Source organism: Rhynchophorus ferrugineus, unplaced genomic scaffold, assembly GCF_030347505.1.
Source record: "Rhynchophorus ferrugineus isolate W39M unplaced genomic scaffold, kcgeb_rfMv2 rfM2, whole genome shotgun sequence".
In the NCBI taxonomy this organism is placed as follows: Eukaryota; Metazoa; Arthropoda; class Insecta; order Coleoptera; family Curculionidae; genus Rhynchophorus; species Rhynchophorus ferrugineus.
Window position 1 is genome coordinate 91,123,572 of NW_027472581.1, and position 14,822 is coordinate 91,138,393.

Here is a 14,822-nt window from a genome sequence, read left to right on the forward strand (position 1 = left end):
AAAGAAGTGTTATATGGAAAACGCATATTTGAATTTCTATATAAAAAATTAGAATTGATTGAATTATATTTGAAGAAATATGACCTCAGTCATAAACCAAAAGTTACTGTATGTTAAACATTAAACAAATACCTTGCATATGCATGACCTATAACTTAGTCTCAGACCTCACATATACTAATCCTAATAGTACAATACTTAATCTCTAATCAGCCACTTCATTTATAACTTAAACTGAGTGGTTTTAATTAAAACAAGTTTTAAAATTAACATCGAATCGACGGAGCAAAACGCTGCTTGGAGTAATTTAAATGAAAAAACACACACAATCCATGTCACAAAATATGGAAAATATGAAGCCCTTGATAAGAATATATATGAAGGATATTGTACACTGACTAAAAGTAAGAACATGGGAAAGTTATGCGTTACCTTGTTTGCTGAACTGAAGCATTTCTGGTGAAAATGACTCAACTAAGTGTATAGATATAAAGCAACGGAAGAAGTATTCATCACTTAACATCTGGAAAATTTAAGGAACCACCAACATTTACAGGATTTACAGCCAAGGTTTTTGCCATCTTTTTTGAGATGTACCAGATGTGCAGGAGTATTCTTTATTTAATTCTCTTCACCAAACTTTGCTCTGTGAGATTATTTTATTTTTCTAAATTGCATTGGAAACCTTGCCGCTTTCATATAATATTGAAAATATCTAATGCATTGAAATCACATATTACAAATGATTAATAAGTAAGAATTAATAGACATATCTAAGGAAACAATTAAAAAAAGTTAAATAAAAGTGAATTAAATCCACGTAAAGCATTTGGCTAAGACTATCTATCAAGAAAGAGAATTATAAAATTCACCAACTTGATTATTGCTGGATGAAGTTATTATAATTCTGAAGCTTGGAATTAAGTTGTATTTTTGAATGGATTTGGAATTAATTGGACTCTGAAGTTCAGTGCTACGGGATAAGGAGTAAATCAGTGCTTATTAAATTCGCCTACAACCATATTCCTATTCATATATTTAGCAATAAATACGAATATGAAAAATATTATCATCCCATGCGGTAACAGCCCATGTACCTTGGAATAAATCTTTATGCGAAACCTCATTGGAATGAGCATATTGAAAAGACCACGTTCATGGAGATAAAAAACCAATAGCAACACACCAGTTTGGGTTTATTAACAAGCATTCAACAATTGACCGGGTCCACAGAATAACAGATGTTATTGAAAAAGCCTACGAAAGAAAAAAATTATGCTCAGTCAAATTTGTAGCTTTCGATAAGGTTTGGCACGAAGGCCTTTCTCATAAACTACAGAACATGTTACCAAAACAACACACCTAACTACTAAAATCATATATTACAGCTAGAATGTTTAGAGTTAAACAAGAAGAAGCTTACTCTACAATAAAGGAAGCTAAAGCAGATGTACCACAAAGAAAGAAGAAGAAAGAAGTGTACTGGCGCCAATGCTTTATCTACTCTATACCTGTGATATACCACAGAGAGAGAATATTAAAATGGCTACATTTGCTGATGATACTGCGATTATAGCTGTCAGAGACAATAGTCAAGAAGCCACAGAAGAAAAACAAGGCAAGTGACAATATAAATAATTGGACGCATGTGTAGTTCACCTACAATTTCGCCGTACAAGCGCCAATAATAAATAATAATATCAGTCATTATAACAAAAACGCTAAATATCTCGGAATCAATCTTGATGCAAAACTTCGCTGGAAGGAACATATAAAGAAGAAAAGAAATGAACCGGAATTATAATGTAGGAAAATGTTTTGGCTAATTGAAAGAAAATCATAATTATCAGTGCATAATAAATTGCTAATATATAAGCAAATACTGTAACCTATATGGACATATGGAGTTATTATATTTATATATTCAATTATGTTCTGCAAAGATTAACATAACCAAAATACAAATTTTTCAGAACAAAGTCCTAAGAAATATTGTGGGAGCACCCAAATACTACAGGACTGACTACCTACATTCTCTTTTGACTACCTTCAGATACCCACAGTCAGTCAATAAATCAAGAGAATTACAAGGGGACATGAGGAAAGACTCCATTCTCATGAGAATATTGAAGTATTGAAACTTTTGGATACCACCAGAGCAGGACACAAACTCAAAAGAATCAAACAATCTGATCTTGTGTAGTGTTGTGTAGTGAGGCGGATATAATAAAAAATGCAGCAGTGACATGTATAAACATTATTTCACCAGAGACTGAGATACTGGCCAATGAGTCCTCCTAGTTATATACCTAGATTTAAGATATCATAAAAAAAATATATTGGCTATTTGGAGCAAAATCTAAGTTATCCGTACATAATAAGTTGCTTCTATTCAAGCAACTATTAAAATCTCTATAGACTTATGGAACTGAGTTACACGAGCTTATTTTGTTTTATTTGAAACTAACTAACGGCCAACAGGTGTTCGTAAAGATAAATCGTAAATTAGATGTCAACCACTAGTAACAATATATTAACAATTCTAAAATTAAAATATCCTTTATGTAATGTTTCATAAATTAAATCTTAAAACTAATTATATCATATAAAATGTTAAATAAAAATTTACTTTTTTACGTTTTAAATAATTTGTCTATCTTCGTTATTTAAATGATATCAATTGCTTATTGGATGTCGCTTTCCATTTAATGATATATCACTTTAATATTATATCGTAACTGTTATATTGCAGTAAAGTGAATGGTAATTACAAAACTAAATTCAAGCATCACTTTTCTAATGGAATAAATCTGAAACCTTAAAATATCAATCCAATGAATCGAAAGTTATACAATCTTCTAAGCAAACTTACCAGTACGCTAAATTAGTTTTGATTTTATGATTTTTATGTTTATATCCTACATTATCTCGCACTATTTCTAACAATAATGACAAAACCAAACCTGGTGCATCAAACAACGTCGTCAAATGTGCCTACTTCGTTCTAAATATAATATAAAATTTATAAAATTTTGTATATAATTATTTTATTATTTGAGATTGAACTTATTTCATTCATTTACGGACTTGTATGTTATTATTTACAAATCAAAGTTAATGTTTCTACTATCTAGACTATCTTAAATACAAAAATACTACTCTAACCACATCTAGTCGAGTTTATTCGGGCGTATGCGGATATATCACATAAATAACAAAATATAGTTTAATAAATGTACTTTGGCTTAAACCAAAAACACTTTTTTTAAATAACTTTTTCATAATTAACAAAGAAAGCGTAATAATAGCGAATATAGAAAAAAATTATTTAACAAAAAATAACCACATTGGATTTATTTCCTCTGGTTTGAGAGACCTTTTTGAAATATTTTTTATAACAAGATCTAAAATATTTATAAAAATCAGTTTTAGATCAAAATGGCAATTACAACATAAAATTAATCGCACATAAATGGAGCTTTAATGAATGTTTGTGATGAAAGTTAATAAATGCAGCAGATACTAGTAGTACATAATACTGTACCTTACACGAGTAGTAGATATTTGAAAAAGTATATTTTATAGAGATTTTTCAGAGTTGTATAAGTTATATTCAATTTATTTTGTTGCATATAACGTTAATACACGAAAACATCTTAAACGAAATTATTTCATTAAAATTTGCTATTGTAAATATTTAATGTTTTTAAACAAATAGATTTTACTAATTTCAATAATACTCTAAGTAACTTGATTGAAGATAATATAGATTCATTAAAAGAACCCAACAATCAGTGTTGCCAGGTCAAATGACACTTAAAATTTTCTTAAACACTTTCTTTTCTTGTGTTTATTAGACTGAACGCTTAAATGTCCCAAATAGTGGTACTCCTAAAACGTATCCTATCCAAAATTATTTCCAGCATAAGCATACAGGAACAACAGAATTTATTCTGACAATTTATAGTTAATGCAATTTGAATGCTTCAGGCTGTTTGTGTATGTCTGTTTAGCAACCATAACTCTTAATTTTCTCGCAAAATTCAGTCGAAATTGTAATCTCATGAACTATGAAAGAATTATATAAAGATATGTGTGACAATAACTCAGTTAGTGATCATAGACATCTTGGTATTCAGCAACATTACGTTGACCTAAATCCAAGAAAAGAGTTTATGGCTGTACTATAAAGCCTATTTGGACCAATAGTTTTGGGACCAAATTTGGGATTGCACAAAAAAATTAAATTATCCATCTAGTAATCTAACGCAGCCAAAACAAGATCCTACGATTATTTGCCCCATACGCACTTTCAACTGCTGAAATCGTTCCTCACGACCAGACATTTTATTGTCAAACAGGGTGACGAATACACTGACCTACAGCCAATATATTCGGGTGTTCCGCAGGGCAGTGTTCTTGGCCCATTGTTATAATTATTGTATTCAGCTGACCTACCGACATCAAGAAACACTATTGTTGCAACATATGCTAACGATACAGCGGTTTTATCATCACACGAGGATCCAATATCAGCCACAAGAAACCTCCAACTTCATCTTAACAAAGTCGAATTGTGGTTGAAAACGTGGAGTATCAAAGCAAATGAGACAAAATCAACCCATGTGACATTCACCCTTTGCGGAAGAACATGTCCCTCAGTAAAATTGAATAATAATGAACTTCCGCAAACAGAAAACGTTGAATATCTCGGAATACATTTCGATCGACGTTTGACATGGAAAAAAACATATAGTGACAAAACGCAAACAGCTTTGGGTTAAACTAAACCAAATGTACTGACGTAAATCTAAATTATAATTAGATAACAAGGTTTTTCTGTATAAATCAATTCTGAGGCCCATTTGGACATTTTTGTGGGGTACTATTTGAGGGGCAAATCTAACATTAATATCCTTTAGAGGTTCCAGAATAAATTGTTGCAAGTGATCGTCGATGCTCTCTATTATGTGTCCAACCAACTGATTCAGCGCGCTATCCCCATAGAACCCATCACGAGTGTGATTCGGAGTGTTAGTGCAAAGTACTCTGAAAGACTATTACTGCATCCCAACGCTCTCGTCAAACAGTTCAATGTGCGCGATGACAGTGAAGTGCGCAGGCTCAGACGCAAAACTAGCATAAGAACTGATTAATAGACTTATAGAGTGAGATAACCTCTAGAATAAGCTACAATAGTTTTTAGAATAAGTTAGGATATTCATTAAATTAAGTTAGAATAGTATCTAGAATAAGATTTAGATTATAAGTTGTAGAGTAGATCACTTACTGAAGTGATCTTCTACATATCACGATGGTTATATTGTATAACTAATATCATATAATAATACTTATTGCCTAAGGCAGATTGTTGACGTTCTAGGAGATTTATTTAAAAAATTTACGAATGTTTATAGCTAAGTAACCAAAGAAGAATTACACGGTTATATTTTAGTCAAATAGATATACGAAGTTATTCAAAATTCCCCCTTACAACATGAAATAAGGTTACTAAATTCAAATGATGTAGAAATAATGGACATTGAAACAAACTGATAAATATTGTTGTGCTTATCCCACACTAGTCCTGGTTATATATGCGAGTACAACAGAACAATAGTAGTGCATTAATTTTGTAAATTAAGATTAAACTAAGGATATTTAATGTAAGACGTAACTAAAAAATTCCGTCAACAATTCATGTTGCACCAAATATCGGTAAAATGTTAAAATATCCGTAAAAAACAAATTGCTTTTTTATATACTGGTACTAAGTAGATCGTGGAATATTTTATAACATCTGGCAACACTGTTGATGATAATAAGCGACAAGAGCTTTGGTTTGAAAACGGACAGCGAAAGCTGTCCCTGTCATACTGGCACGTCATAATTACCATCTTGTTCTAAAACTCAAAAAATACTCAATATACCGAAATTTCAATCAATATTATCAGAAATAAATTTCTGAATTCCGCATCATCGTAATATTTACCCGAAATTATTCTATTTCATCTAATACGGAAGCACTTATCGCCAAAAACATCTAACACTGGTCGCTCTAGTGATAAGTCCTTGGTACATCCCACAATTCAAAATAGTCGGGCGGGCTTTGCTATTTGTACCTAGTTGGTCCCAGCCATGGGCTGCCGAAAATCTGACACACCGCCAACACTACCACCAGCACGATCACCACACCGATCAGCGAGTACACTATGCACAGATGCACCAGCGAGAAAACGTAGAGGGTGCGGTGGCACCACTTGTTGGGTTCGAACAGGGTGGGAGCGTAGTCAGGCCATTTGATTCTTAGGATCCAGTAGTTTCCCAGGCCGAACCATATTATCAGAAAAACCGTCAAGGCAACCTGGAACAAAAAGTTGTTAATCAGAACGTATATTTTATTAATCAAAAACATCAATCAAATCATCATCAAAGATTCTTCGTTTTTTTTTAATATAACAGAAGTCTTCAACAAAAAACTGCCTGCTTGGTTCGCGCGATCGTAAAGGAAACAGGACTTCGTCGCGGATTCGAATCCTGCTGGGGCATGGACGTAAATTTATGTTTGTGATTGTCCTTAGGCAAATGTGTAAAATACGCCAAGGTTACCATGATCCCAGTCACGCCAGTAACCAGGCTGAGTAAGAGCCTACGTTAAACTCTAGGTTCAGTTCAGATAAAACCTCGTTAATAAATACATATTTTTTAAAAATATTTTTATAAATATTAGCGATTTTTTAGCTTTTTATTATTTAAAATTAAGGAATTGAACACTGGTCCTTAATTTATACGCAAACCTTTTTTTTTTTTGATAGCATGACATATAATTTATAACAAAGATATACACTTTATATAAGTTCGTATGGTTAGGTTCCCTTCAATCTTCTAATATACTGTTGTATTGCTTCCACGTTAGTATGATTTAGTAACCTTCTTTCGTGTTTCAAGGCGAAATCTTGGATAACTTCGTAAATCCATTTGATTTCCAGGTCATCGTGCAGTTTATCGTTGGTAACGTAACGGTAGGCATTGGTAACTAATCGAAGAATTTTGCTTTGACAACTTTGGATGAATAGTTGATTTGAATGTTCAGTGCAACCCCATATTTGCACCCCATAGGTCCAAATTGGCATTATGATTGTCCGATAAATCAATCTTTTTGATTTTAGATCAAGTTAAGAGTATCTTCCGACTACCGACCGAAAGTAAATCTGTACATGTGCAGTTCACCTTCATACAGTACCATATAGTTCACCTATAAACAGACCGTTCAAACACCAATAACATTAAATTACACTATCATTCCATAATGCTAAATAAACCGGAATGAATCTCGATGCAAAACTTATAAATAAGGAACGTATAAAGAAAAAAAGAAAAGAACTGGAATTGAAATATAGCAAAATGTACTGGCTAGTTGGAAGAAAATCATAATTATCAGTACACAATAAATTGCTATTATATAAGCAAATATTGAAACCTATGTGGATACACGGAGTTCAATTATCGGGATATTCTGCAAAGAGTGACATAAATAAAATACAAATTTTTCAGAACAAAGTCCTGAGAGGTATTGTGGGCGCACCCAAATACTATAGGACTGATTACCTACATTGAGACCTTCAGATACCCACAGTCAGTCAAGAAATCAAGAGAATTGCAAGGGGGCATCAGGAAAGACTCGATTCTTATACGAATATTGATATATTGCAGCTTTTGGATACCACCAGAACAGGACACAGACTCAAAAATATCAAACCATCTGATCTTGTGTAGTGTTGTGTAGTGAGGTGCATATATGAAAAAATTCAGCAGTGAAATGTATAAACATTATTTCACCAAAGACTGAGTTAGGACCGATGTGTTTTGATTTTTGTCTAATATGATGTTGTCTTAATATATTAACAATCATGGAACATTTTATCTCAATAGTATTTGAGTTATTTTCGTATACGGTTCTCATTAAATGGAACGAGTCTACATCGCAATTTTCTTTTCGTGTATGATTTCTTAATATTCTACTGCGTTTCATGGGTAGTATCGAAATACTTTCTTTCATTATCAATGGCACAAAAGATCTATTAGTACAGAGAGCCCTTAATTAAATGTTACAAATATAAAAATGTATCATATAACATAAAATACGTTTATATCGTCATTAAATAAATAATAAAATATCAGAAAGCTGTTCTATCTTTATACAGTAAAACGACCTGTAAAAACGTTCTTATTGTAACTGTTTGGGATGACATATCTACAAAATACGGCTGCTGCTTTTGTCGGTTATTTCGACCATAAGAAAAAAAACATATTTCGTCTTTTAAACATCAACAGGACAGTTTATATCCGAGAAATATTTCATTCTATTCTAACGTATGTATAAAAGGTATAACAAATTTTATGAAGGTTTTTGTTTTTATAAGAGATCTGGATGTATAAAATCTAAATAAATCCGTTTAAAATATAACTCAATATAACATATAAGAAATAATTGTTAATAAAAATAACTAGAAGTATAAATAAAGTATAATATAAACATATAAATATTTTCAATTATTATGAGCACTGTACTGCAGCTAATGGTGATCAGTTAATTTTAAACGAGTTTTGTTAATTGGGACGAGTTTATTTAGTTAATTTTTGTATGTTATTCATTACGATATGAATCAAAATGGTCAGTATTTGATGTTCGTATATTTTTAACAGATTTGTGAAAAGAAAAACTGTAATATTAATGCATAAATTATAATTATTTGACATATCCTTATATAATCATATGACTTCATATAGTTATTATAACTCATGAGGAACTGTGACAAAAATTGTGTTTAATAAACGTTCCATAAATTCTTTTTTATGTCTAGTTATTATCTTAACTTGAATTTTTAAACTAATTCATCTGTTTTGTTTCTTTTATTTTACTTAGTATGCTATTTTTAAATAAATATTATATATTGTTCAAAATATTTGAAATATTTGTCGTTCATAACTATCTTTTACGTCGTAATTTATATCACAGATGTTTAGAGTTTTAGCTAGTATTTAAAATTACAATAAAACAAATACTAACTTTTCTTTCAACTTCTTTTTATACAGAAATAACATTTACTTCGTATAAAATAAATACCTCAAAATATCTCTAACAGAGCAGCTAAAAAGAGAGGGAGGGGGGGGGTTGTAATGAAAGTGAAAACCACTAAAGGTTTGTATATAATTAATATAAGAATAATGCTGCTAGAAGTTGTAAAATATAGAGAGTATTAAAATGCATATGTTTGTACAAACATTTGTGTAATTTTTCAGATAATATATGAGCATTTAGATAAAATGTACGAGGAGAAAATGAATACTAACTGTTTTGCAGATATTGCAAGCGTATTAGGAAGAAAAATATACACGGATGATAACAGAAGAAATATAGTGATATTAGAATGATATGAGAAGGAAACAGTGCAATGGAGGAAAAAAGAACCAAACATAAAAATGCAAATATGTTCTCTAGTGAAAATACATTATTATGTTCCACATATTAGCGCTCTTGTGCCAACTATTGTGGGTGTATAATTAATTGTAGTTTAAGTCTTTCAATAATATATGCTATTAGATTAAAGTAATATAATATTAAAGAAAATTATATTTTTTACACTCAATATAAAATAAAATAAACGTAAAAATACATTTGGATGACGTGGGTTCACTGCTATTTTGGATAGATTATAGGTAGTTGTAATTAATAATTACTTGTAATGTGTGAAATGTGCTTTTAAATTTTAAAAAATGTTTGTTTTTTGAAATTAGTTATGACGGCCATTTGTTCTTCACCGTCCTATATTGTCAGAAAACGGATAATTACTGAAAACTCCCAACCATCGGAGATAGTATAAAAATTTGCGGGATTGCCGCATAAAATACAGCTTATTTCAGCAATTAGCTTGTCAGTGCTTTATCTAAATCGCTTATTAATGCACTCGCAAATCAAAGCATAATATTTGCGAGGTATCCAATCGAATATGTCGAACAAAAAACGAAAACTACGAAGAATAACGCATTTATCGGCATCGAACTTTTCAGAGCGAATGAAGATTGCATGGCAATAAGCCCGATATCGCCGGCAACCTCTAAAGTTAATCAATTTATGGCGGAAACCACTCCGTATCGACTATAATAAGGAAAGTAGGTAAAAGGAAAAATGTATGCAAACTTTTCCGGATGGTCCGAAGTACGCGATATATCGAAAGTACGTTTGATATATTGTTATGCTTTTCAATTTCGAACGTCTCATATATCATTATATTTATCTGTTTGGCAATACACATTTTGCCAGCGTTTTATTATAACCGTTTACCTTCCAATTCCGTATTCAATTGTTGTATGTTAAGTTTATAAAGTACTTAGCTACTTTAAGTCGTTAGAAAGCTTTCATTTATTTTAAATTATATATTATTTTAAAGCACACTAAAAAAATAAAGTTTTAACAAAATCATACTAAGAACTGGGTGTTATTACTTGCCTATATTTTGATCAGCTGTGAGCTATTACCTAAACTGCGAAGTATAAATGTAAACAAATACTAAACAACCTAATATATAGTCCATTTAAAACAACAATAAGCTCATGTCATCAAGATGTTGCCGTAAGTTGTAAATTCGGTTTGGTATCAGACGATATTTTCCTTCTCACTTCTATTTTAGTTAGAGAGATATAATGCTGATGGGTCTGATAAGTTCGACAATGTAACTAAATCATCCTGTCCCGTAGTCAAACGTCTGCAAAATTCATTAAAATTTTAATTATAATAACTAACAGGTCAATTGAAAAGTCCTCGGTATACCATAGAAAACCACATTTTTTGGCAAAATCAGATTTTTTTATTCAACATAATTCCCTTTAAGGGAGATACGCTGATTATAGCGACCCTCCAACTTTTTGATACCATTTTTGTAGTACGATTTGCCCTTTGCTTCAAAATAAGCCTCAGTTTTGGCGATCATCTCTTTATTAGACAAATATTTCTTCCCTGCGAGAATTATTTAGAGATCTGAGAACAGTAAATAGGCGCTGGGAGCTAGATCTGGAGAATACGCTTGATGAGGAAGCAATTGGAAGCCCAATTCATGCATTTTTGCCATCGTTTTCACTGACTGGTGACACAGTGCATTGTTTTTGTGAAAAAGCACTTCCTTTCTCTTTAAATGTCGCCGTTTTTCGGCAATCTCGTATTTCAAACTGCCCAATAACGCTGTATAATAGTCACTGCTAATAGTCCTTCCTTTTTCAAGGTAGTCAATGAAAATTATTGCATGCATATCCCAAAATACAGAAGACATAACCCTGCTAGCCGACTGTTGCGTTTTCCCATGCTTTGGAGCGGTTTAATCTTGTACAGTCCACTCAGATGGCTGTCGATTGCACTTCAGAGTGAAATGATGGAGCCATATTTTATCCATTATCACATATCGACGCAAAAACACGGGTTTATTACTCTTGGTCATTTTCAAACACTGCTCCGAATCATTAACCCGTCATTGTTTTTGGTCAAAAGTGAGCTCGCGCGGCACACACACACTTTGCACAGAGCTGTCTCATACGCAAATATTCATGAACTCGGCGTCAAGCCAAGTTTTTGCTTCAACTGTATTTTTTCCTTCAAAAAGCAATATTTTAGCAACACGCGAAATTCCTTTTTGTCTGTGTTTTTCACAATAACAAAAGTTGCTTCACTCAAAATATTTTAATTCACAAACTAATAATCCGACAGCTGTCAAATTGATCCACGCATCTTTTGAGGGTTGGGGCTTAGGCTAGGCTGAGGCTAACTAAAAAACATATGGATTTAATTCTAGTAGCGCCATCTATATTTTAGGCTGGGGACTTTCAGTTGACCTGTTATATCCCACTTCCATTTATAAGTTTATACATAATACTATTTTTTACTTATTTCGTTAGGTGTTGTGGCCTTACTTTCCATATAATATATTATCAAAAACGTCAAAATGTTGGTTTCGACCTCTTAATGGTTTTACGACATTAAAACACATTGCCAGATTGTCAGAATAAAAATTTGATCTAAATAAAGTCATTATTACAAAATACCACACAAAATACCTTCAAATGCAAACTCCTGATGTATCATGTTTTAATCCAAATTCAAGTGACCTCAATAGTAATAATTAGCGACAGACATACAAGGGAATATAACGAAATATTCATCTCAAATTTGCCTTCCAATTATCTATTTCTGTACGTGTTATGAATAAGATCGGAACACAGACGTCACGAAATAACATACTAGCATATATTATACTCCCTAATTCCCATGCTAATCCACATTTACACAGATTTCTTCAAAGAACAAAAACTTAACGTAAACTGTATACTATTTTTGGAACAAAACTACATTCTATATTACTTTATACTCTGTTAATTGTTTAGTTATTAGTAAGTTATTTAATTAAAACTATATAAAGGCGTAAGAGCAAAAATAAAATTTTATTTTATTTTAATTGCTATTTAGTGTGTTTTAGTAATATAGACAGTATAAAAGATAGTAAACTATAAACATAATAAAATAAGTATTATGAATAGATTATTAGATAACTTCAATTGATCACTACATAGTATAAAACAAAGTCGCCTTTTCTGTCCCTGTATCCCTATGTGCGCTTAAATCTTTAAAACTACGCAACGGATTTTGATACGGTTTTTTTTCAATAGATAGAGTGATTCAAGAGGAAGGTTTATATATATAATACATGCATAATATACTAAGGCAACATGGCTAATTTTAGAGGTTTCTAACGTGATGTCGTAAATTAACCTATTTTTTAGGCTTATTTAGCAATTAACAAAAACGCTGCCTAACCCTAGCAGTTAGATCAAATTAATGTACTACAGTATTGTACACCATAAAAAGGTCTACAAAAAAGTCCGCGATGGTATATGTTTATCTTTTAGGGATAACCCACATTAACCATTTTTATTGTTTACTTTTTACGTGAGAAAATGGCTTAATTACGAAGCTATTTTAAGCAATACGCCATTAATCCTTATCGAATTAAGTACCTTAAATACAGTGTGCAATTAATATAGATCAATATGGTTCCTTACAGCATGTAAATTTGCGTTTAAAAATGTGTAATGTAATAAAAATTGTATGAATTTAGATATTCCAAAGATAGCAGGAAATCTTCATAGTAAGTATAGGGGAAGAGGAATTGTTTTACTCCAAATTTAATGCGTGCAGGCCAATGCGGGCAGTAATGAATGAACCAAAAATACTGGATCGATTTTAATCATGTTTTCATTGGCCGCTATGTTTTTATATACAACGTTCATATTTTTTCTGTAGTGTATTTAATTTAGTATCAGCATTGCACCCGTGCGAAGCCGGGGCGGGTCGCTAGTATATAATAAAACAAAAATAACTAAAAGTAAGAAACAAGTTTTAAACTTTAAAAGTTTTTGCTTTGGTATACACACACACAGGTTCTTCACAGTCTTCATTTTATCAACTAGGGTTTATCTGGAGTGGATATACTACTTAACGTAGGCTTCGAAACATGGTAGTCGGCACTGAGCTGACTGGGGAGTAATCAACTTAGAGATCATCTCGGTAGACATCCGTCTTATCCATTCTGATTACTGGTAAAACTAAAATATTGTGACTCTTTCTGTTTTCACCTAAATTTTAAATTCAACACTATGTTGTAACAAACAAAGCAGACAAATGCAATAAAGTGGTTTTGTGTATCAAGAGCAGGCATATAAGGCACTTTCTAGGTGTCCTCAGCATCAAAAGCAAAATCAAAATCGGTACTAGGCATAATAGATCTAACCAGTAATCTCTAACAGTAATAAATATCAGGGATATAATTGATATCTATAAAGAACCCAGCATTCTATCGGCGTTGTCTGCAGTAAAAGCTTTTCTATAATTTAGAAAAGGGTTATTAAAAAAATTTCGTTAAATCTAGAAGAGTTCTCTATTCGTGAGGTTTGACCAATGTCATTGAAATGTTTTGCTAATTGATTTTCTAATTGTGGTAATGAGATCTGTGTGATAGAGTAATTCATGTATGGAAGACTATTTGGAAAATACATAGTGAGAAGTTTGAATGTAAAATATGGAAAAAATATAACTCAGATAATTATAAGAGATATAATTGACCTTCTCACACTCACCCTCGTTCCATCACCTGATTTACAGTTTTTTGAACTTCCTTTACAGTGAATTAAAGTTATTGCTTCGAGATCATACATTTTTGTAGACTAAGAACATTAAACCGAGTTGAAGAATGCTTTAAAGGCTTATTCATAAATGCAAGACAAGAATCATTTCGCAAACTAGAAATGCATTAGAATAAAAGCATAGTATCCGAAGAAGATTGCATGGAATAATTAGCTTGATTTTAATTTTGGCTTCTTCTCCATATAATTCCGAAACACACAGAGAAATCTCCATATAGAAATGATCGTGTTTACCATAGTTAAAAAGTCAATTGAAAAGTCCCCGGCCTGACCCATATATGGCGCTACTAGAATTAAATCCATATATTTTTTAATTATCCCTATCCCTCTAAAGATGCGCGTATAAATTTTACAGCTGTCGAATCATTAGTTCGTGAATTATAGCGTTTTGAGTGAAACAACTTTTGTTATTGTGAAAAAATGAATAAAAAGGAATTTCGCGTGTTCATAAATCATTGGTCTTTGAAGGGAAAAAATACAGTTGAAACAAAAACTTGGCTTGAAGCCGAGTTTCCGGACAGTGCCCCAGGAAAATGAACCATCAAGGATTGGTATGCTAAGTTTAGACGTGGTAA

The 14,822-nt window shown here is 31.8% G+C and overlaps 1 protein-coding gene across 1 annotated transcript in view; it reads right to left on the minus strand.

Moving 5' to 3' along the window:
- Positions 1 to 5,810: 5,810 nt before the first annotated feature.
- Positions 5,811 to 14,822, minus strand: part of LOC143190875 (uncharacterized) — a 103,105-nt gene continuing 94,093 nt past the window's right edge. The window contains exon 11 of the mRNA XM_076395447.1: positions 5,811 to 6,364. Coding sequence (XP_076251562.1) covers positions 6,113 to 6,364 — 252 coding nt within the window. The 3' untranslated portion in view covers positions 5,811 to 6,112. The remainder of the gene's footprint in view (positions 6,365 to 14,822) is intronic.